Here is a 24,742-nt window from a genome sequence, read left to right as displayed (position 1 = left end):
CTTAATGAACACTCATTAAGTACTCTGAGCTTCTCAGTGAAAGATTTTATAGTAGCTAAAATGGTGATTAAATTATTCTTATAACTAGATCTTCACTTATAATCAAGTAGCATATGACTTAAGAAAATCAAAATGTTAAAAAATATTTTCTAAGTATTCAATCCAAGACTTATCAGTTCAAAGAGGATGCTATTAAGCTCCATAAAAATGCTATGAACACCTGTGTTTGCCTTTCTGTCTTTCTCTCATGATAATGGGGAAACGGTGCTTAGTCAGGAAGCAGCATAGTGAGTACCCCAAACAAGTGCTTTGGAGTCAGACACATCTCATAACCACTTATTAGTGTGTGATTATGGTCAGTTACTCAGTCTCTCTGGACCACAATTTTCATCATCTGTAAAATGAGGGAAATTACATTCATGTCAAATTAAAATTTGTTAATACGTATAAAGCACCTGTACACAGTGGGTACTTAATAAGGCCTATTTCCCTTTCCTTCCTCTGTGGTTTCTTAGATCTAATCTAGAGACAAATACTTTAACTTCTGGCTTGCAAGTAACGTGAAAGCTTTACCTAACCAAGAGTTTCAACCTCTTTCCCTATAACGTGTTTCATAAAAGTTGTTAAAGCATTTCTAAGTTCGCCTGCTAGGGAGGAGAAGGGTCAAGGTGCTTGGAATCATGGAGCAGCTGGGGAAGCAGCCACTGAATTATGAAGAACTTCAGCAGGGGTCAGCTTTCGTTTTGAAGCTCACCTTTTCTGCAGTGGGTGCAAGAAAGAGGTCAACACTGAATGCATGTTAAGAGACTGCCTTGGTCAGACGTCAGCTACATTCTGTGGTCTACAAAGGTGTTTTTGATGAATGATGTGGTCCTATGTGACAGAGTTTGGGTGGGAGGCAGACCGTCTTGAGATTCACACTGGACATGAGAACGGCATGCTAAGGCATGGGCCGAGAAGATGAGCACTCACACTGAGGTCAGGAGGTCATGGTGCACTGTGGGCTCTGCCATTTATTCACTTAGTGGCTGCTGGCCAATTACTTAAATGCTTTGAGCCTGATTTCCTTATCACCCTCAGAGAACTGCTTTGCAGATTAAAACGGAAAACATATGTGAAAGCACCTAGCACAGTGCCTGAAATTTAGGCACTTAACCAAATCTAAATTTTGATGCAAATTCCCATGGATTTCAACATTCTATAGTAACTTCTATTTACAAATGTCTCCTAAACGTATTGCATGAAAAGCTTGTGCCATGAGCTATTCTGGGGCAGGGTGGTCTTGGTTTTATAATCAAATCATATTGCGATATGTTGCATATTATATCCCTCTCTTGAAGATTCCCAATGCACACACGCATCTTTGTGACTTTGGCAATGTGATGCATTAGTGAGTCATAATAACTTGATCACATCAAGATTTCCCAACACCATTTCTAATGGAAAGTCTATTGACCCTTTAGGACTGATGCACTACAGAAATGCTGCCATAAGCAAAAACGTATGAGCAATCAAGACTCCGGGACAATTCTCACTGAACATGAGTCCTCCTTATTCTATAAAGAGCCTCCTTTCTGCTCCTGATTGCATCCACCAGTCCCTTTAGCTTCATTGCAGAATGTTTTCACCCCTTGAAATATACAGACTATTAACCTATTAATCCTAAACCAAACCAGAACACAAAGTTCACTGCATTCAGATTATTAACAAGAATATGGATTGTTCACTTTGTGAACATCTCAGAGTCCATTTCTAACTTATGGGCTTTAGCTGGCTACCAAAGGCCTCTGGAATACTATTCAGTCAATCATTGTCCCCCACATGAATGCACAACAGTAGTAATCACCACCGCAGGTCATGTTTGTCAAGGACTTCAAATAGATGCTCCCACGTGTTTTACCTCATTTGTTCCTCTAAATAAATTGTAATACTGCCCCTAATTTACAGATGAGATAACTAAGATAACTAAACACTTGACCTAGGTCAGTGGCAAAGTCAAAGCCCAAACCTGTTCTTTGGCTCTGAGTCCAGTGGTTTACCGTACATTATCTATCCCATTATCCCCAGTTCATTAGCCATGGAGTACACACTCATATTGAGACCTGTAATTTACATTTAAGCTCCTTGAGGAGTAAGTATTCTTCCTTTCTTGTTGCTTTGATGGCCAAAGATTGGAGAAAAATATGGAGCTGAGTCTGTTGCTTCTTTCCCCTTAGGCCAGTTGAGCACACTCATTAAGAGTGGGCAAGAAGTCCTTTAATGCAGTGAGGAAAACCACGGATTTGAGAGTCATAACTTCTGTACCAAAATCTTAGCTCCTTCTCTGATGAGCTATATGAGCTTGGAAAAGTCACTTCCTATCTCCTTGCCTCAGTCTCCTTACCTGTAAATTCTGGATTATGATGGTACCTAACTTAAAGGTTGTTGTGATGATTAAATGAAGAGCAATGAAGTAGAGCAGAAAGCTATAGTGTAAATGCCTGTGATTTATTCTATACAGGCAGCTAGGTTCCTGCTAGCCCTGGGAAGACAGATCATTATTCATAACATTGTTTCCTACTGGAAAAAAAAAGTTCTTCTTGTTCCACAAAGTAACTACTTACAAATGAGGTTAGAGACAACTATATCCTTCAAAACCTATAAAGATAAGTGCTTAGTAACTTCTACCTGCTTTTCCCTCTACCCACTCTAGAGAAAACAACTTAACATATGTTGGATCAAATCAAAGTTATTTGGGAATTAACTCTCAGTGGACATATTTTGCATTATATTCCACTGACTCCAATCATTACAAGCTGAATTAGAAACATCTTCAGCATAGGTACCTGAAAATAGGTATCTAGTAGAAGTAGGAGTCTATTTTAAAAGTCTCAAGTAAAGTTATAAATTCTGAGGTTCTGAAATAAACTTGAAAATTATTCAAAATCATAAATTATCTTCAAAAGCAGTGTCCTTGGTTACAATGAGGAACTGGTGGCGGGAGGGGGGGGGAGGTGGGGTATATGTAGAAACTTCCCTGGTGATACGGTGGTTAAATGCTGTGCTCCCAAAGCAGGGGGCATAGGTTTGACCCCTGGTTGGGGAACTAAGATTCTACATACTGCAAGATGTGGCCAATGAAAAAAGGAAATTTGTGGGTGAAGCAATATCTATCTAGTTCTATTTCTGTGTTCCCATGTGGTCAGCATTAGTTCAGTAGCAAGTCTGATCAATATTTTTATGTTTATACGTTGAACTATTAAAAAGCAGTGAAATCAAGTTATTAATATTTTTGAGTAGGATTTTTTTAAAAAATTCTTGAGAATTGAATACATTTGTCTGAAATTGCAAGTAGGTAACTTATTTTCCATAAAGATTATAATCCCAAGAGCCATTTTTCTGAGGCAAGAGCATTTTAATGGCAAGTGGGCATCTGTTTTAATTTTAAAGTGTCATGATTGAATTTTCATGTCAGGGTCCAGTTCTTCCTTGCTCACACCTATTTCCCAGATGCTTATACTGTGCACCTGGCCTATAGTAGCCACTCAATAAAAATCTGGACCAGATTTTTTTTTAATATTACAGGCAATAGAGGTGCAATTCTGAGAACAGGTTTTGGTAAAGATGCATTTTTCTAGCAATGACCACAGAGACCTCTGCTGGCAGATACTGGGACTACAATCCAGGATCAGAAAGAAAAAGCAAAAATGAAGAGATCAGAGGTGAATTTCTCAATTTTCTTGTCTTTCTTTGTCCATACTCTGTCACAAAAGCCCCATAAGAAGCTGTGCTCATTATGGTGTGTGGTTTGATAGAGTCAATACTAAAACTAGAATAAATGAACAACTTTTCTCTGAGGTGAGTGGGAAGGGCATCAAACTTGGGAAAAAAAAAAAAAAACATGGAGAACTGGATTGTGATTTCTGCAATCATTTAATAGCTGTTATTCAAGGTGTACCTTAAAAAAATCTAGAATAGTGACCTGGTAAGTGAAATTATGGTCTGTTAATATGGTTAATTTTGAGGATTTGATACTCTGGTTTTTCTGAGGGTCCTATATTTGACACAAGTTCAAAGTATTACTTAATACCTCCCCCAAGTCTTTTTTCCTCTTTTACACTACACTGTCTTCACCTTACCCATGTTAGGTTTATAACTTACAAAAGGAGTCGCTAGTAATTGCTTGGGTTTGGGGGGAAGAGAAGATATTTTGCTAAACTTTCCTGACTCCCTCATTCTCTAGATATTTTAGAAATGTAGATTTAGGAAATGGTGGGTCATAACACAGTCCTAGAGTGACCTCTTGCTGCATAATTTGTACATGAGCCTACAAGCCCAGTCCTGGATACCAGTGAATTGTCAAGACAGAAACCTCTGTGGGTGTGAAAGGATGTGCATTTGTAAACGCATGCATAAAATGAATGACCCAGCCCCAAAGAACTAAACTTTTTAACACTCCCATATTCTGTGATTATCAGCAACAGAAGTTTAAACTTCCCCAGTGGCTCAGTGGTAGTGAATCTGCCTGCCAATGCAGGAGACACAGGTTTGATCCCTGATCCAGGAAGATCCCCTGGAGAAGAAAATGGAAATCCACTCCAGTATGCTAGCCTGGAAATTCCACAGACAAAGGAGCCTGGAGGGCTACAGTCCATGGGGAAGCAGGAGTTGGACACGACTTAGTGACTAAACAGCGACAATAGAAGTTTCTCTTTCCAAAATAAATTCTATGAGCGTGGGAAATCATCTATCAATTTGTCCTCTTAGATTCTGTTTAAAAAAGAACATTTTACTTTCCTCATCAGATACATTCTGGACATTATATGCAGGAGTATTAAATAAGCAAAAGAATTTACCTTTGAGGAGTGGCAGAGTTCCCTGTGGGATCCATGACTTGAAATTCCATGGTATCTGAATTTACTTCCAAAGATGGGTTTATGATGTAAAGAATGGTCTTACTGTTTAAATCCTTCTGGCTAAATTTCTCATGGATAAATTCACCTACAAAAAAGAAGTAAATGATTTTCATCAGTAATCAAATAAAATATTAGATAAGAGCTGATACAATATTTATGGCTGTTTTATTTTTAAACTCTTCTTTTAAAATATTTAAAGTAAATCTTTTAAAGAAATTAATAAAATGTAACCATCTTAAAACTCAAAGTCAATTAACTTAAATTACTTTGTTTCAAACATTGTACCTTAAATATGAAAACAGAGAGTGAATAGGAAAATCTAGCAATAAAATCTAAAATTCTGTGCCATCCTGTGATCATTATCTTCATAAAGTAGAAATAACATACAATTCAGAGAAAACTTACATCAAAAAATTGTTTTTAATGAACTTACATAGCTCAGAAATTCATGATATAAGAAAATGGGTCACAAATTCGGATTTGGTCCTGACAATGTATTCCTGTGAATACTTTACAATCTAGCTATTGAAAAAAAGTTATACATAATAAACAGTTGTGTATCAGTATCCAGTTCTCCCACTCAAGATGAATTTAGGAAAATTCAGCTTTAAATCCTCTTTAGCATGGATACTGATTTATAAACTGCATCTGTCAGTAAGCCTTGGGGAGTATTTACCAAATGGGCCTGAACTTAATTACAAATTACCTTCTAGATTGCCAACCACTGAGTATTTTAAAATGAGCAAGGATTAAGGAAGGCAGTACCTGTCGTTGAGTTCTCCAGATGCCCATGTTGGGGGCCTCGTAAAATCTTAAAGATGATCTGATTATCATCAGTGTCGGGGTCTGATGCCTTCAACACGCGGGAGGTGATGTAAATCCCGTAACAACCATTTTTCAAGAGCCCTACTTGAGAAGGGGAATGCAAGTGTGTGACGCGGGGGGCCGCTTTGTCCAACTGGTCCACCTGAATGATCAATAATCACACACAATGTTAAATTAAGCAAAGCCTTCTCATTCCCAAGCAACACCGGGGTTTAAATAGTTCAACAATGACAAACTCTCCTGAATTTCAGATTCCTTATCCTCCTCACTGGTTAACTTCTGTTAAAAGCTACCTCGTTCACAATATCTTCAGCAAATACCATAGAGCCCAGAAGAGAGGTTAACTTTCTGTTGGAAGCTTTGACTCAGCTTTATTTATTTGCCCACTGCCTGGCTCCCCCATTAGACCTAAGCTTCCTGAGGGCAGACACCGTGTCTTTTTTTCCCCTCAACTAGTCCCCGCACCTGGCAAAATGCCCAACCATTACAGGAGCTCAAGAAATACTTGTTGGATGAATACATTAAAACTGAACTGTATTGCAAACTTAATATTAGTTCTACAAAAGCATTTCCCCCTTCTCCCAGTGTTTGATAATTTACAGAAACAATGCTATAAAGGTCTACAAATACACTGAAACTTTCTTTGTCATGTCTTGGTTTAAATAGCAAAAATATTGAATAGCAATACAAATACTTCAGTAAAAAAAAGTGGAAGGTGCTTAGCTATAGGTATTGAGTATTTGTTTTATTGATAGACAGAACCAGGTAACCAAACAGGTAGACTCAATTTGTAAAGGCTGTGATGGGCAATTACTCATGCGTGAAAGAGGGACAGAAGTTCAGACACTACAAAGGACCTCGTTCGCATATGGTATGGCGTCATTAGAAATGACTCATCGGTTACGGAGGGAACATTTTTGGCAGAGTTAGCATAATTCATCACTGGTACCACAAAACAGGTACAAGAACACAGTCTTTGTTCCCTTCATTTCTAATCACGCAAATCTTAACTTTATCCCCAAATGAAACTATTGTAATTCTAGCAAAGTAAAAAATGAGTGTTCACAATAAGACCATATATTTCGTGTGTGTTTATATAATAAACTACCAGTCATCTGTTGATAAGAAAAAGGATAAACTAGTAACAAAATAAAGTCCCACAATTCAGTGTTAACCAATAAAAAATAAAAATCAGAAAGTTTCAGAATAGGAGACAACTACCATTTTTGTTCAAAACAAATACATATATATGTTCACACAGACACAGACAAAATTTTGGGAGCATGTGTACAAACATGTTCATTTATCTTCAGATGGGGAAAAATAACTTTGAGTATTTCTATATATGGACTTTTTTAACAATGAAATACTTTTCTGTTAAGTTGGCAATCTGCTTTTTTAAATAAAAAAGCAATCACACCTCACATTGGTAAATGTTTGAAGAAATAGACATTTTTATATTTTGTTGGAAGGAATGCCAATTAGTGAAAATCTTTTGGAGATAAACTTGATATATATATATATATATTAATAATGTGCATATACTGTGATTCAAAATTTCTACTTTTCGAGTATACCCTACAGAAATAGATGTATAGACAAAGAATATATATATTACTATTAATTAAAATATAATTTGTAATAGCAAATAATAAAAATTTCCATAAAACTTGGAAGTCCTACAGGGGAATTATAAATTATCTCTGCCTGAGATTGAGTGCCATGCAGCCTTTATCAATTATGTTATCAAGGAAGATTTAATGACGTGGAAATTTTTATGATTGGAAACAGGTAATATGCTTAATAGTACATATAATATTATCTCTTTTTTATTTCAATAAAAGACTGCAAGCAAGCCACTGATCACAGTGGGATAATGAATTATTGTCTAGACCTTTTCTGTAGTTTATGAATTTTTTAACAACAATTATTTTGTAAGCTGAAGTAGCAACACAGTTTCAAAGGTTATAGTCATTCTCCTTTCCTAAAAAAGTGAGGATGGTGCCCTCAGAGCTGTGAGATGGGGAGGCAGTTATCATGGCCTTTTGGGGAAGAAGCTCCAGGGTGACTAGTAGGAAGTACAGTCAGTGGCAAGAGAAGAAAAATAAAGATATTTTAAGACATGTGAGTAATCCTCAAAGTTGGTAAATACACTGAGTGTACGGGGTTTTTAAGTTATATTTTCCTTAAATATAGAAGTATTATAAAAGGAATAAATGCCTGCCATAATCATTTGCTTTTAAAAATGTTAATATCTACACTTTGGTCTTTGGGGCCCCTGCTGGGTCTTTGGTCCTACTCTGTTAAAATCCATCCTAAATTTCTAGTTTCTTCTTCAAAAGCAGGTCTTTTGGCTCAGGATACCAGAAGCATTTTAAAATACAGACTTTTTTTTAAAAAAAAGGCTATATCCTTATAACCATTTGTGTTGGATTTACTAAAACTTATGTCACACTTGCCTAAACCATAGGAAGCAGTGACACTGGTCCTCTGTCCCTCACCCCCACCCCCATCTTCTTCTAAGAAAGACTTCAGAAATCATCGCACCGAGATTGCAGAATTTTGGTCAGCAACACACAAAAAACCATAACTCAAAAAGATACACGTGCCCCATGTTCATAGCAGCATTGTTCACAATAGCCAAGACCTAAACGTCCATCAATAGATGAATGGATAAAGAAGATGTGGCACACAATGGAACACTACTCAGTCATAAAAATTAATGAAATAATGCCATTTGCAGCAACACGGACGGACCTGGAAATCATACTGAGTGAAGTAAGTCAGAATGAGAAAGACAAATATCATGTAGTATCACTTATATGTGGTATCTAAAGATCACACAAATGAACCTATCTATGGAACAGAATCACAGACATAGAGAACAGACTGGTGGAAGGGGTTGGGGGAGGGATGGAGTGGGAGGTTGGGGTTAGCAGATGTAAGCTTTAATATATATTAATAGAAAGGATAAACAACAAAGACCTACTATATAGTATAAAGAACTATATTCAATATCCTACAATAAATCGTAATGGAAAACAATACCTTAAGAAAGAAGGAATGTAAATATATGTATAGCTGAATCATTTTGCTGTACAACAGTGACTAACACATTGTAAATCTTCAATTAAAAAAAGATGCAGAGTCTTAGACAGACAGACATGATTTCCCACAAAATAAATGTCAGATCAGTGCCTGTTGGTGTCAATAAAATACAACTGTGTTTTGTGTTCAGGTCTTGTAGCTTTGCCCTCAGTTACTCAGTTTGGGAACATAAGTGGTACACCTACGTTTAGGAGATTCAGTTCACTTCAGTTCAGTTCAGTTGCTCAGTCGTGTCTGACTCTTTGCGACCCCATGGAATGCAGCATGCGAGGCCTCCCTGCCCATCACCAACTCCCGGAGTTCACTCAAACTCATGTCCATTGAGTCAGTGATGCCATCCAACCATCTCATCCTCTGTTGTCCCCTTCTCTTCCCACCTTAAATCTTTCCCAGAATCAGGGTCTTTTTCAATGGGTCAGTTTTTTCCCATCAGGTGGCCAAAATATCAGAGTTTCAGCTTCAGTATCAGTCCTTCCCATGAATATTCAGGACTAATTTCCTTTAGGATGGACTGGCTGGATCTCCTTACAATCCAAGGGAATCTCAAGAGTATTCTCCAACACAACAGTTCAAAAGCATCAATTCTTCGGCACTCAGCTTTCTTTATAGTCCAACTCTCACATACATACATGACTACCGGAAAAACCACAGTTTTAATTAGACAGACATTTGTTGGCAAAGTAATGTCTCTCCTTTTTAATATGCTGTCTAGGTTAGTAGATCTTCTTCCAAGGAGCAAGCGTCTTCTAATTTCATGGCTACAGTCACCATCTGCAGTGATTTTGGAGCCTCCCCAACCCAAGAAAGTCTCTCACTGCTTCCGTTGTTTCCCCATCTATTTGCCATGAAGCAATGGGACCAGATGCCATGATCTTAGTTTTCTAAATGTTGAGCTTTAAGCCAACTTTTTCACTCTCCTCTTTCACTTTCATCATCTTCTTCACTTTTTGCCATAAGGGTGGTGTCATCTGCATCTCTGAGGTTATTGATTGATATTTCTCCCCACAATCTCGATTCCAGCTTGTGCTTCATCCAGCCCAGCGTTTCTCATGATGTACTCTGCGTATAAGTTAAATAAGCAGGGTGACAATATACAGCCTTGATGTACTCCTTTCTCAATTTGGAACCAGTTTGTTTTTCCATGTCCAGCTATAACTGTTGCTTCCTGACCTACATAAAGGAGGCAGGATTTCTCAGGAGGCAGGTAATGTGGTCTGGTATTCCCATCTCTTTCAGAAGTTTCCACAGTTTATTGTGATCCACACAGTCAAAGGCTTTGGTGTAGTCAATAAAGCAGAAGTAGATGTTTTTCTGGAACTCTCTTGCTTTTTTGATGATCCAGAGGATGTTGGCAATTTGATCTCCAGTTCCTCTGCCTTTTCTAAATCCAGCTTGAACATCTGGAAGTTCATAGTTCATGTACTGTTGAAACCTGGCTTGGAGAATTTTGAGCATTACTTTGCTAGTGTGTGAGATGAGTGCAATTGTGCAGTTGTTTGAGCATTCTTTGGCATTGCCTTTCTTTGGGATTGGAATGAAATCTGACCTTTTCCAGTCTTGTGGCCACTGCTGAGTTTTCCAAATTTGCTGGCATATTGAGTGCAGCACTTTTGCAGCATCAGCTTTTAGGATTTGAAATAGCTCAACTGGAATTCCATCACCTCCACTAGCTTTGTTTGTAGTGATGCCCACTAAGGCCCACTTGACTTCACATTCCAGGATGTCTGGCTCCAGGTGAGTGATCACACCACCCTGATTATCTGGGTCATGAAGATATTTTTGTATAGCTCTTCTGTGTATTCTTGCCACCTCTTCTTAACATCTTTTGCTTCTGTTAGGTCCATACCATTTCTGTCCTTTATTGCACCCATCTTTGCATGAAATGTTCCCTTGGTACCTCTAATTTTCTTGAATAGATCTCTAGTCTTTCCCATTCTATTGTTTTCCTTTATTTCTTTGCATTGATCACTGAGGAAGGCTTTCTTATCTCTCCTTGCTATTCTTTGAAACTCTGCATTCAAATAGGTATATCTTTCCTTTTCTACTTTGCCTTTTGTGTCTTTTCTTTTCTCAGCTATTTACAAGGCCTCCTCAGAGAGCAATTTTGCCTTTTTGTAGGGGATAGTCTTGATCACTGCCTCATATACAATGTCACAAACCTCTGTCCATAGTTCTTCAGGCACTCTGTCTATCAGATCTAGTCTTTTGAATCTATTTGTCACTTCTACTGTATAATCATAAGGGATTTGATTTAAGTCATACCTAAATCAAACGATCTAGTGGTTTTCCCTGCTGCTGCTACTGCTGCTAAGTTGCTTCAGTCGTGTCCGACTCTGTGCGACCCTATAGACGGCAGCCCACCAGGCTCTCCCGTCCCTGGGATTCTCCAGGCAAGAACACTGGAGTGGGTTGCCATTTCTTTCTCCAATGCATGAAAATGAAAAGTGAAAATGAAGTCGCTCAGTAGTGTCCAACTCCCAGCAACCCCATGGACTGTAGCCCACCAGACTCCTCCATCCATGGGATTTTCCAGGCAAGAGTACTGGAGTGAGGTGCCATTGCCTTCTCCAGTGGTTTTCCCTACTTTCTTCAATTTAAGTCTGAATTTGGCAATAAGGAGTTCATGATCTGAGCCACAGTCAGTTCCCAGTCTTGTTTTTACTGACACTATAGAGTTTCTCCATCTTTGGCTGCAAAGAATATAATCAATCTGATTTTGGTATTGACCATTTGGCCTAATTCATCACTCAGTGGTGGCCAATGTCATATTTTCTTGCCAGAAAGAGCTCTTAAAAGCAAGAGACTGAGGAGGTCACCTCTTCTGCATTACAGATGGTAATGACTACATTACAGTCAGTTCCTGAATTATTTTACTTCTCAGCTCAGAGACATCAGGAAGTTCAGGGAAATTATGGGAGAAAGTTTGAGGCCTTCCTTCTGAGGTTTTTTTATTTGTTTTGTTTACACAAAAGGCAAGAAAAACCTTGTACTTTGATGAAAAACTTTTGCAACATGTATTCAATAATTCCCTATCAGTTAAGTCTACAACTTCAAGAGATAAGGCTCTTGCAATAACCACACTCTATAAGATACTTTTGCTGTTGGGAGAAACTTGATTGAAGTTCTGGTACTCTCTTCAAACTCTAACCCCTTTTCCCTCCCTGTTCTGGAGTGTAGATGGGAACTCTTACACTGGCATTCAGAATTGACAATTCCTACATATTTGTAACCAAATAGAAGCGAAGTGAAGAGAAGTCGCTCAGCCGTGTCTGAATCTTTGCCACCCCATGGACTGTAGCCCACCAGGCTCCTCCATCCATGGGATTTTCCAGGCAAGAGTACTGGAGTGGGTTGCTATTTCCTTCTCCAGATAGACCAGAACATTATTCCAGGTTGGGTAGTACTATGACATTTCTCTACATAGCACGGGGTTGGGGGTAGTCAGGAGTCAAGAAAAATATGAACTGACTGAAAAGTGGGAGAGAACTAACAACAATTAAAACGTAATAAAAAAAGAAATTAACTTTACTACGCACAAGGTATTTCTTACATACTCTACCAATAATATCAACACCTTCTCTCTTCTCCCAGTGTATCATAATCTCATTCCACTTTCTAGACTTCCTTTTAGTCAAAGATTCATCTTGTATCCACTCCGTGTTATCATAACTCCCCACTTTCATCCTCAGATCTCACTTTACATAAAGACTGTGATGGTTAATTCTACATGCCAATTTAGCCAGGATGTTTGGTCAAGCTAGATGTTCCTGTGAAGGCATTTGTTTTTAGATTGATGAGTATTTCAAAGAATAGACTTTGAGTAAAGCAGATTACCCTCCATAATGTGGGTGGGCCTCATCCAATCATTTAAAGGCCTTAAAAAAAAAAAAAAAAAGACTGAAGTCTCTTGAAGAGGAAGGAATTCTGCCTCCAAACTGCCTTTGGACTCAAGACTGTAACATCAACTCCTTCCATAATCTTCAGGCTGCTGGCCTGCCTCGTAGATTTTGGAATGTGTCAGACCCCACAATTGCATGAGCCAATTCCTAAACAGAAATCAGTCTTTCTCTCTTCCTCTCTCTCTTATCATTTATATGTGTATAAATTATATAATCCTATTGATTGTTTCTCTGGAGATCCCTGACTAAGACAGAGATGAAAGAGCAAGGGAAAATTATTATTATTTTACATAATCAGAATGTATTCTGCATTAAGACAGATTTACATCTTTTATGTTATTGGTGGAAGTATGTAGAAAAGGGTGAACTGTATCCAAGGAGAGTGGATTCAAGGATTTGAGAGCCAGAATATACTTGATGTGTTTTGACTAAAAAAAGAAAAACACGTTATGCCCTCCAAGAATCATCTTAACAGTCAACATAACTGTGACAGCACAGTACCACAGAAAGGACACAGCATGGGGATCAGGAAGACTGGAGCTCTTTATGTGCGTTTGACCAAATTGTTTAATTTTTGAACTTATGAACATCTATAAAATGGAGACAATAAAACTCAGTTCATTGGATTTTTATGAATATTAAATGAGATTTATATACAGTGGGTCTGACCTACAGTTAACACTTTAAAATTGTAGATTCTATAATTATTTTTCTCATCAATACATGGGTAATACTGATGTAGCTTCATAAGTTTTCGGGTGTTTAATTGAAAACCATTAAAATTATAGTTAACCATTAAAATGTTCTTGGACTGCAAGGAGATCAAACCACTCAATCCTAAAGGAAATCAACCCTGACTATTCAGTGGAAAGACAGATGCTGAAGCTGAAGTTCTATACTTTGGCAGCCTGATGTGAAGAACCAACTCAGTGGAAAAGACCCTAATGCAGCGAAAGACTGAGGGCAAGAGGAGAAGGGGACGGCAGAGGATGAGACGGTTAGATAACATCACTGACTCAATGGACATGAATTTGAGCAAACTTCGGGAGATAGTGGAGGACAGAAGAGCCTGGCATGCTGCAGTCCATGGGGTCACAAAAAGTCGGACAAGACTTAGCAACTGAACGACAACAACGCCAGTAGATAACATAGGCCAATAAGCATCATTATAAAAGTATAGTTAGATATTATAAAAGCAATTATAAGAGACTGAATACCTAATATACTTCAGGCAACATGCTAGTACCTTAGATACCTTATCTTGTGTAAGTCTTACCACAATGCTGTAAGGCATGTTTTTTTGTAGAATCAGAAGAGTCAAAAAACTCTTTTTAGTTCACACAGCTTTGAAAACACTGAAAGCAGAAATTCCAACCTAGGTGTCTGTCTCCAAATGTATTTTGGTCCTTTGTGTATTACCACTGACTCCAAAGGTCAATCATTATCTTGCACACAGGCAGCACATCTGTTTTGTGTTCATATTAACATGCTTGGTGCTTTGCTTAGTGCCTGGCATGCTGTGGACACACTTTATACATTTGAATGAAAGAAGGAAGGAAAGGAAACAGTTCTCCCGGAAGTCGTGTTCTCCTTATCTCTGGCCATGAACTGCGTATTTGTTATACTTGCCTGGATGGTGAATGATACAGGTTCTTGCCACACTCTCCCATCCACAAGAAAGCCATGGTTCGTCCCATCCGTGGCCACAAAAGTGAAGTGGTCAGTCCAAGAATCCCCTCCCAAGTGCCGATAGGCCACATGCCCACTGTCCACGTCCAGCTGAGTGAAATTGTGTGGGATCAGCGCCATCCCCCGCAGGTAGAGCTGGCCATGCCGTGGGAGCTGGGCCAGAAGAAAGGTGAGCTTCTCGGCTGGAGTGTCAGGGTCAGTCAACTGCAGGAGGTCAGGGGAGAGCAGGCCCGTGGCCCCTTCAACCAGTCTCAACCCCTTGTTCCTGGTCACCACGGGTAAGGCTGTGTCCACAGTCTCCAGTGTGATCTCAAAAACCCCAGGCTTGGTCTGAAGTCCATTGCTGACGATGAATCTGGCAAAGAGAGGCAAGGCAGCCTTCAACATGGATTCTTGTGTCACCATCTATTGGAATGAAATGATAACAATACACACCTTTACTCAAGGACATATTGTGTTGGGATGTGAAGGAAAGCTCAAGAGCGGATCTTTCAGGAGGACACCATTCTGTCCATTAAACCAGTCACTAGACAATGCGTACATGGACCATTCTAACCCCCCAAGTATTACTCAGCAGCATGGATGGTAGATTCCCGGGATGGGGCAGGTTAGCTGTGCCAATGATATTTCTCAGGCTTGTCAATACTTAGTGTCGTTTCTTGCCCCAAATAGGAATTTCATAGCCCAGACTCTTTTGCAGTTGTATTTTCTTTGTGAGATTTTAATAGGCTCAGTTCTTAAGGCTGATCATTGGAAGCCCATCCAATAAAGTACTGAGTAGGCTGAATTTGGCTAATTCACTCAATTCACATATTTTTTTGTTTGTTTCCTCATTTGCCCATGACAAGATATGGGGGAGTTGTGTTGGACAAAGATTATTGCCCTGCTTTAAAGAAAAGAAAATTAGAGTGGAAAGATTCAGAAACATGGCAGATCATAAGGCAGTTCGGAGACAGAACTGGGACCAACACCCAGGTCCTCTGACTCCACACCTTCTGTTCTTGCCATTTTAGTGACTGCTGGTTTAACAATCCACTAAGAAAGAGTCATGGTGCCTAAGTATCACTGCAGACCTAGAAGAGAAAACTGAAATGACACAAATCCAAGCTGAGCAAGGTGTTTCTTACACTTGAAGCTCTGTGACACCACGGCATGCTTCTGATTACATTGATCACTAAATCACATTCCACCCACACCGACAATCTCAAAATTAAACTAACAAAAATCACCCTTAGAACATTTCAATGTGTAATTTCTATACAAAGGACAATTGAGACTATGATGAAATTAAGCCAACAAAATCTGCTATTGAAACTCCAAAAAGTTAGGAAATCACTAATCTCAAATGGAATTGACACATTCACCACTGGCCAAAGAAATGCACTTCAAAACAATCATGGAATTGTGTCTATTTGTTTTTTTCCCACGTACCAGTTCTGAAACAGTCATGGGGGATAGAAACACTCTTATGTTCCACAGATGTAAAAATCTCCTAAAACACTGTAGTGTGTATAACACTGAATGATAAAAGAATTTTCTTTGGAGGTTCTTTTTTAAAATTAGAGAAGATATGGGGTTTATATTTATTTTATAAATTTGACAAATGTGACTACCAAGTTTTTTATTCTCTACAAAAGATATCTTATCTCTCAGGGATAGAAGGTTGATGCTTTGCTGTTGAACATGAAGGAATATGAAACCAGGTTGTGTGAGCGTGATGAGTCTGCCAGCCTGCCTGAGGCAAAGGACTCAGGGACAAGAGCAGCTGGACCAGAAGTTACAGGGAGATGAGTTTGGCAGATACAGATTTTGCTTTGAAGGCTAGGCTAACATTTTTGAGCTTTCTAATTATCAAGCTGGTAAGACTGCCTACTAGGAAAATAGGATGCGATGCATGGAAAAGGAATCCTTGTCCAAAAAGTTAAAACTGCTAAGTGAAATACTCAAAATAAAACACATTTTTGGACATGTCACATACCTTGATTTGTAAAGAACACAACCTGTTTGGTTTCTTTCTCCCCCATAGCTCAAACAAGAATATGGAATCAACTTTAGAAATGTAGATGGAACAAAATCATAGTTTCCTTAAAACAAAACAATATGTTTGGATAAATATATCCTAAGCAAATAGGTAATTTCATTGCTGGATCATGGAGTGTTTGCAAAATCTATTATTTTTTAAGAAGAAAAAAAAATCACACCTGAGAAAAAAATATTTGTGTATGCTCTTCACCTTTTAAGTTATTAGTCACCTTGACAATATCAAAGATCAGGTGATACACATTTTTAGGTACAAAAATCATAGTCTGTTTCTCAGGGGATGCTTTTCATGGAATTATGCCCTTACTCTATTGTTTTCTGGTTAACTCTGTCATGTTTCCTCCCTGGAGTCTATCTGAGCAGAGGTAAAAATTGGAGACTAGGCATCCTCTCAGGGCCTCCATTTTCATGCAACCTCTCCAGAAACACACTTCATGCCTTCAACTTTGCCCTCTTTCACAATATAAAATGGCTATCTATATAAAAACATGCTCTTTGGAGAGTTTTAAATTAGCAATTTATAGTTGAGTACAGACTTAAGCCAGAGAACATGTAGGCATGTCAAATACCGGTGGAGAAGGAAGAAAAAGAAAATAGGAGAGAAGGGGAGGGACAGCCATCAGGAGCAAGGAGGTGAAGCTGCCAGGGGCGCATCAGAGGTGGCCATGTTGAGTATCTGATTCTGACTTTCTCCTCTGGAGACTAAATTCCAAAAATGCCCAACTGGGTGCCCCAAGCTCAGTCTCAAAGTGGCTGCATTATCCACATACATGTGACCTGTCCGAGGCCACTGAAGTTTTCTCATGATCTAGGCAGTCCATCTTAGACTCCTCTCTGCCTCTGACGGGCATCTGACCACAATGAAAATCAGCAGTCTGCCCTCAGTCAGAGGGGAATGAGGGTGAGTGGGTTAGGGACCATTTAAGATAAGAAACATGTTTCCTGAGTCCGGTGTTCCCAGCTGGGACGCTCAGGCAGCTGTCTGCATGGACAGAAAGCTAACAAGCCAGTGGCCAAAAGGATGCAATGTCCCAACATGACTGGATCAAGTACATCTTTCCACATTCACAAGTAACAGTGCAAAGTATTCACAAGCAGAGAATATTATCAGAGAGAGTGAGAGACGGGGTGAATTGGCCCTGGTTGGATTCCCAGTCAAAAGAAAAAAAAGCCTAGCAGAACCAGTGCAACAAGGTCAACGCTTTGTGCCTGTAAACGTTGACCAGATGATCTTGCAAATGGCCCACACCATCCCCCTCAGAAGAAACCTTCCAAATAGATTTCCAAGATTTATAACAATAGTGCCATTGCTATTATGGCATCCAGTCAAGCTTAAGAAGCCAGTGGTGTTGAGGTGGCAGGTCCTTCTGTGGGTCCATTTTGTTTAATTCCCTTTATTATGCCCCCCCTGAGAGGAAATGCAGCCAAGATGACCACTGTCTCATGAAATTTGGGGAATGACTCTCAGATCTGTGTGGGGTGCCTGCCCGGCCTGATTTCACCATTACCATGGTGCTTTCAAGCTTTCTGCATTTCCTGGCAATAGAGTTGGCTGAAGAATCTGCCATCTGTCATGGCATTTAAAAGATAAAAATGGAATCATAAATAGAGCCAGTTCTTCAGGAAAAAAAAAAAAAAAGTCCAACCGGCATGTCAAAATGGAGGACATTAGCATGTTCTTTTAGAACCCGGCTGCCAGCAGCTGAAGTCAGCTTGCTAATCACTTGGTGTCAGCTGTCCCAGAATGTGCTGCCAAATCCTTCTTCCAGGCCAGCAGCACCAAACAATACAGGAGAAATTTATGATTCACAAAATATTTTTGCAGAAGGTAAAATCTGACCATTAAACTCCCCCGTTTAATTAATGCTGCCAGAGCTTACATTAAAAAGTGAAGGGAGGAGGGAAGCTCTCTGCCACAGAATTTATCTCTTCTCCCCAGCCAAATTCCTTGCCAGATTTAACAGCAAGCAACATAAATTTAGGTGATTAGATTGGTTGCATATATTTAATTTTTAAAAAGCACCATGATCACACTTTCATTAAAAAAACAGCCTTTCAGCTTTGGTTGAACGCCACCTGACAAACAACACAGTGGTTGGGTTAGTGAAACGACAAGATTAAAACAAGGGTCTTCAGCAGGCGTGAGGCTCTTCCATTATAAATATGCAAAACTGCTGGCCAAACATCAGAATGACGCACATGGAGAAGGGTCCTTCCCACAAGAAAAGATTCTCCACAAGGTTTTTAGTGCAGTCAGATCTCTCCACAATGAGATCTCAGCCCAAATTTAGCTCTGATACTCAGCTATGTCAATTTAGGTGACTTCTTGCCTCTTCGAGACTCACTTTTCTCACCCATAAAATGGGAACAAGACATCTCTCTCAAGGTGGTGGTGTAAGGCTTCAGAGTAAAAAGGGTCTAGGACACTGCTTGATGGGGCTTCTCAGGTGGCACTAGTGGTAAAAAACCCACCTGCCAAGGCAGGAGACATAAGAGACGAGGGTTCGATCCCTGAGTCGGGAAGATCCCCTGGAGGAAGGCACGGCAACCCACTCCAGTATTCTTGCCTGGAGAATCCCATGGACAGAGGAGCCTGGCAGGCTACAGTGCACAGGGTCGTACAGAGTCAGACATGACTGAAGCGACTTAGCATGCACGCACACACTGCTTGATCCATTACAGGTGTATCAAGAGTAGCTTTCTTACACATAAATGAAGGGGCTGGATTAAATCAGTGTTTTCCTACCCTTGCTGTTTATTGTCTCAATGAACCTGTTTCCTAATCTTGAGTCATTCAAACACCACCTTCACAATTTTTGCCATTTTCTGGTACTACTTGTACTCTTATTATGCTTTATATCAACTCATTGTTCTTCTTAAATAAATGTACTTGAAAAGAAACCTTTTAACGACTAAAAGACCAAAGTTTTCACTCGTAAAAACGAAATCACCATAAACACCACAAAAATAAATACAAGAAACCAACTGTTTTTCATTCACGCTAGATGTTGTTGGCCAATGGCTAGGAGCCTGAGGCCTGTACGCTCTTTGCTAAAAAGGGAAAAACAGTCCATACTGAAGAGCTGTTAAGGACATATGAGCACAGGCCGCCTGAGACTTCCTTCTACAAACAGAAGGATTGAGAGTATTAAAAAGGAGTTTCTCACTCTCGAATCTCTATTACTTAATGTCTCCTTTCTGTACCAGCCGACATCATTTTGCATCTTTGTAGCATTGGTGGTACTAATCACTCATTTTACAAAATTGAGTCACCGAGTTTCTGCTAAATGAAAACCTTGCCCAGAAGCTCTCTATGCAAAACAAACTAAAAGTCAAACCACCAACAAACAAAACAAAGTTATCTTAGTAACTCGAGATGTGAGCTGCAGAACACCATCAATTCAGCCCCTTCATGTGCTGTCTGGGAGAGGACCTCAGAGGCTCCTGTAAACCCTCAGATGCCTCAGAACACACTGGGAACAATGCACTGGACTGGATTGGACATGGCTAGTCCCAGCGGCATCGGAAGCACCTGGAGAGCTTTGAAAATACAGATTCCTAGGCCTGAAACTGGACTTACTAAGGCTGTCTCTCTGCAGTGAGGCCCAAGAATTTAAATTTTGTAAATCTCTCAGGTAACTCTCCTGAGAATCTAGAGACTTAGAAACTCCTGGGATGAATGATTTTATAAACACCCTCAAGTATGATTCTCTATGGATGTGAATTAGAGAGAGATACCGTTTTTTATTCTCAGCTCATCACTACCATCTAATTAAGGCCTAATCATTATTTCTCAACATCTTTATGTGTTCATTCTTTGGCTTCACCAGCAGAATCTCTGGTTTCTCCAATACAGTCATGAATGTCTTCAGCAGACTCTCCCATAGGCATGGATGGAAGCAAATAGGAATGGACAGGAAAAAGAAGTTCCAGAAATGGGTGTCAAATGAAAAACCCTGAATCTGATATACCTGCGCTAAGCTAATAAGCATCCACCCTCCATTAATAAGCAGGAAAAAAGGAATCATATTGCTCTTTATAACTTCTTCCTTCCTTCAAGATTAATCTTGGTATTGTAAAGATTGGAGAACAAAAAAAGGGGGCCAAGTCAAGAATATGGTAAACAATAACTACAAGAATAACAAAAACGATAGAAACATTATTATTAACATTAAAATAAACATTGAAATCTAATATTCATAATAGAAACCAATACTTATCTTGTTCTTCCTATGTGCCGTGTTTTGGGTTTTTTATTGGAATATAATAGCTTTACAACGTTGTGTTAGTCTCCTCCGTACAACACCATGAATTGGCCATATATATATATACATGTACCTGCTCCCTCTTGAGCCTCCCTCCCACCCCTTCTCCCGTCCGACCTCTCTAGGTTGTCGCAGAGTATCCAGCTGAGCTCCCTGTGCTATACAGCAGCGTCCTGCCAGCTATCTATTTTCTGTACGGTAGTGTATGTATGACAATGCTACTCTCTCAGTCTGTCCCCCATCCCCTTCCCCACTGTGTCCACAAAATCATTCTCTATGTCTGCTCATCTATTCCTACCCTGCAGATAGGTTCGTCAGTATCATTTTTCTAGATTCCATATTAAGAACATTATACATAAGCTCATTTAAAGCTCTCAACAACTGTGACATAGCTACTATGAGCTTCATTCCTTTTCACAGAAGGGTTTATAGGAGCACAGGAGAAGGAATGACTTGAGGAAAACCAGAGATGTGGGTCATGAAAGACAGAACTGACCCCAGTTTTGTGCTTTCGTGACTGTACCGTATTCCAAGCCAAGGAATCGGTGTGAAAAGTAATCCCCACTTCTGATGTTTTAGTTGACACCTAGCAACACTCAAGCACTGAATTGGTATTAAGATAGTGAGCCACCAAATGATCATCTGCTTGTTAAGAACATTTGTCTAAAGAAAAAAAGGAGGTATTAGTCTACACTTCCCTGGATTTTTTTTACCTAACTATACAACTCATCTTTTCAAATCATCATTCCAAATACCAAAAAGGCAAGCAAAATAATCTTTATTGACATTTAAACATTGTTTATCATGGCAGACATACTGAATTAGATAAGATATACGATAGAGGAGAGTGGCATTTGGACACGGGTTATCCGTGTACTTGATAGTTTATGGGAGCCTGTCAAATAACATAGGAGTCTGCTACAGTTGTGTTATTTTATAGCATTCTTTTGAAGGTTGCATTCTGACACGACAAAAATCATAGTGGAGGACAGAAGCCCTGTGTGTATGGAAGATAAATCAACGCTCTCAGAGCCTCTTTCTTAATTGGAGAATTCAGGGTTAGATGTGTACCAAGGTCCCCCAAAGGCTGGTCCAGGATTTCTGGGTTCTCAACCCAGCCCTGGGAATCTGTATTTCTATCAAGAACCCCAAGTTCAGCCAGTTTTGATAACTGCTAAAGGATAAACCCTCTAGAGTTTTTCTTGCTTTATGTGACTGGAAACAGATTTCAGTATTTTAAATGAATGTAGACTTTCATTAATGTTGTATCTTTGCCTTTTCAACAGATTGTTATTCCTCTCAGTGATTTATTTGATACAGAATCCTCGAACAGGTGCACAGCCCCCAATTATAACACTGTTTCTATGGGGAAATATGATCCACTTTATGACAACATGATTTATGATATAGTTACCCAAACACATTGTATCAAAAGGCACTGTTTGCTTATGCCAAATGTTTACTAGCAAATTTCTTTTCCTTGGATAGAAAAACAGACTCAAATGAAGAGGTAAATTACTTTGCCACATCTCTCATTACTGGAGATCCTCAGGTCTTCACATGTCTCTTCACTGAACAGCTTGCATGGAGATTTGCTTAGGTGTTTATTTTTAAAAAAAACAAGCCCTGATTTCTTGCCTGGCTACTACTGTTAATTTAATTATGCACCCTTCTCTCTCATCCATCGAGGCAATGGATGAAGAGCAGATTTATACCCGAGCTGGAAAAGGACATATTTTTCCCTGCCTTTGTCTTTCTAAGCATTCATTCAAAGAAGGTGTTCTGAAAAGTTTCCTCAGGGCTCACCTGAACGTGTCTCTGTGGACAGCTGTCGTGCTCTTATCTACATAGCAGACTGTCTGTCCTGCTATATCCATTTGGCTGAAGCTTGTAATGGGGACCCCAGGATAGCGGACGTACTCAACCTGGCCAAATTGCGGCGGGGAGGTGATGACGTAGAGAAGTTCCTCGGGCTTGTCTGTTCCATCCACAGCAAGGAGAGTGGTGGTCGTCAGGAAACCCCTGTCACCTTTAGACACCACAAGTGGTTTTGCCAGGATGACAATATCACCTGTGTGGCAGAAGAGATGGTGGTCAAAATTTGAAAAATAAAACATCCATAGTGAAGCTAAAAAGCAAAGGCCAAACTGCAGAAATCAAAATCTCAATTCTAGGATAAGTAAGAATAGAGACAGAGGTGTAGAGAACGGATGTGCTGACATGAGGGGCAGCGGAGAGAGAGATGAACTGGGAGATTAGGTTTGACATACAAACATGCATAGGCATGTGTGCTCAGGTGCTCAGCAGTGTCTGACTTTGTGCAACACTATGGACTGTAGCCTGCCAGGCTCCACTGTCTATGGGATTCTCCAGGCAAGAATACTGGAGTGGGTTGCCATTTCCTCCTTCAGGGGTCTTCCCAACCCAAGGACTGAACCTGCATCTCCTGTGTCTCCTGCACTGGCAGGTGGATTCTTTACCACTGAGCTACCTGGAAAGCCCATACACTACCATGTGTAAAACATAGCTAGTGGGGAAGCTGTTGAATGGCACAGGGAACTTAGCTCGGTGCTCTGTGGTGACCTAGATGGGTGGGATGGAGGGGTTGTTGCTGGGAAGGAGGTCCAAGAGGGACAGGATATATGTACACATGTACACATAGAGGGGGTTCACACTGTTGTACAGCAGAAACTAACACAACATTGTAAAGCAATTATACTCCAATAAAAAAATACTTAAGAAGTGACCAAAAAAAAAAAAAAAACCCTAATATGATATAGTAAGGTTTCTATGACTGGGACTAATCAAAGAATTTGGCCAAAGACATGAGCAGATATCACAGAGAAGGGGCAAGACATAAGGCCAATAAAGATGCAAGATATGCTCATTCTCATGAATAGTCAGGGAACTACAGATCAAGATCACAATAAATTGCCATCTCATATCACTCTGATAAGGCAAGATGTGGACAGCTGAAGACGGCAAGTGTTGAAGAGGATGTAGAATCTTGCATACAGTTCTAGTTAGAGCGTAAACTGGTACACAGCCTAGAATTATTCTGTAAAGAGTTGGATACTCACATATGCCTAGACCCAGTGATGCCACTCCAGTGGTGTGCTGGAGAGAAACATGTGCACTTGTACCCAGGAGGTCTGTGCTAGAAAGGTCACAGCAGCTCTGTTTGGAACTGAAAACACTGGAGACAACCCAGATGCCTTTTCAGAAGGTGAATGGATAAACAAGCTGTGGCCTATTCACACAGCTGAATTTTGCAAAGTAGCAAAATGAATGCACTACAGCTACACGCAGTCACACAGATGTAGCTTATTAACATGTATCAGTTGAGTGAGCAAGTCCCAGAGAACTACAAACCAAAGTAATAAACTTAACGCAAAATTCAGGATGGTGGTTTTCTCTGGAGGATGGAACGGGTAGATAGGTAGATTCTGATACTGTTAATATTCCAGTTCTTGTATGTATGGTGGCTGCACAGGTGCTGTTATGTGTATTTAAAAGACTGTATGAGTGAGTGTCTGAATGAGAAAAGAAGTTGATCACACACAAAGGATACAGAGCTTCATAAACTAAAGGTTATATCAAATTTTGTTCACCTGAGGTTCATAAAAAAATTATCATAATTAAAATACCCTTGAGTTTCAACTTTGTGCTAAGTAAGGGAGAAAGACTCTTAAAACTTTACACCAACACTGTGATTAGCCATTGCCATGCGTCTAGGCTATAAATGAGGAAACTAAGGTGTACAAATGTTACCAACTTGGAAATGATTATACAATGAGGAAAGATAGAGCTAGAATTTATACCCAAGCCATCTGACCCAAGAGCACACACTCAAACATTTCACTGTTTTTGTTTACTCTCTTTAATACTGGAAAAGACCCTGATGCTGGGAAAGACTGAAGGCAGGAGAAGGAGATGGCAGAGGATGAAATGGTTCAGTGGCATTACCGACTCAAAGGACATAAGTTTGAGCAAGCTCTGGGAGTTGTTGATGGACAGAGAA

At 39.6% G+C, this 24,742-nt stretch overlaps 1 protein-coding gene across 13 annotated transcripts in view; it reads right to left on the bottom strand.

Moving 5' to 3' along the window:
* The window catches only part of FREM1 (FRAS1 related extracellular matrix 1), a 222,435-nt gene that overhangs the window by 29,197 nt on the left and 168,496 nt on the right, over window positions 1-24,742 (bottom strand). For 9 of the 13 annotated variants that reach the window (XR_015169535.1, XR_015169534.1, XR_015169538.1 and 6 more), the window contains exons 24-27: window positions 22,528-22,792; window positions 14,357-14,771; window positions 5,661-5,862; window positions 4,836-4,980 (exon numbers count right to left, since the gene is read on the bottom strand). Coding sequence is in view for 7 of the 13 variants with exons in the window: in XM_086415068.1 (XP_086271194.1) it covers window positions 4,836-4,980; window positions 5,661-5,862; window positions 14,357-14,771; window positions 22,528-22,792 (1,027 nt within the window). In the remaining 6 variants the exon portion in view is untranslated. Of the gene's footprint in view, window positions 1-4,835; window positions 4,981-5,660; window positions 5,863-14,356; window positions 14,822-22,527; window positions 22,793-24,742 lie in introns of all 13 variants that reach the window. The other 4 variants (XR_015169536.1, XR_015169537.1, XR_015169539.1 and 1 more) reach the window with 1 other exon arrangement.

This window comes from Bos grunniens, chromosome 8, assembly GCF_055505025.1.
Source record: "Bos grunniens cultivar Pamir isolate PY7600 chromosome 8, Bosgru_T2T1.0, whole genome shotgun sequence".
Classification (NCBI taxonomy): domain Eukaryota; kingdom Metazoa; phylum Chordata; class Mammalia; order Artiodactyla; family Bovidae; genus Bos; species Bos grunniens.
This window is presented reverse-complemented; position numbering and strand designations above follow the sequence as displayed.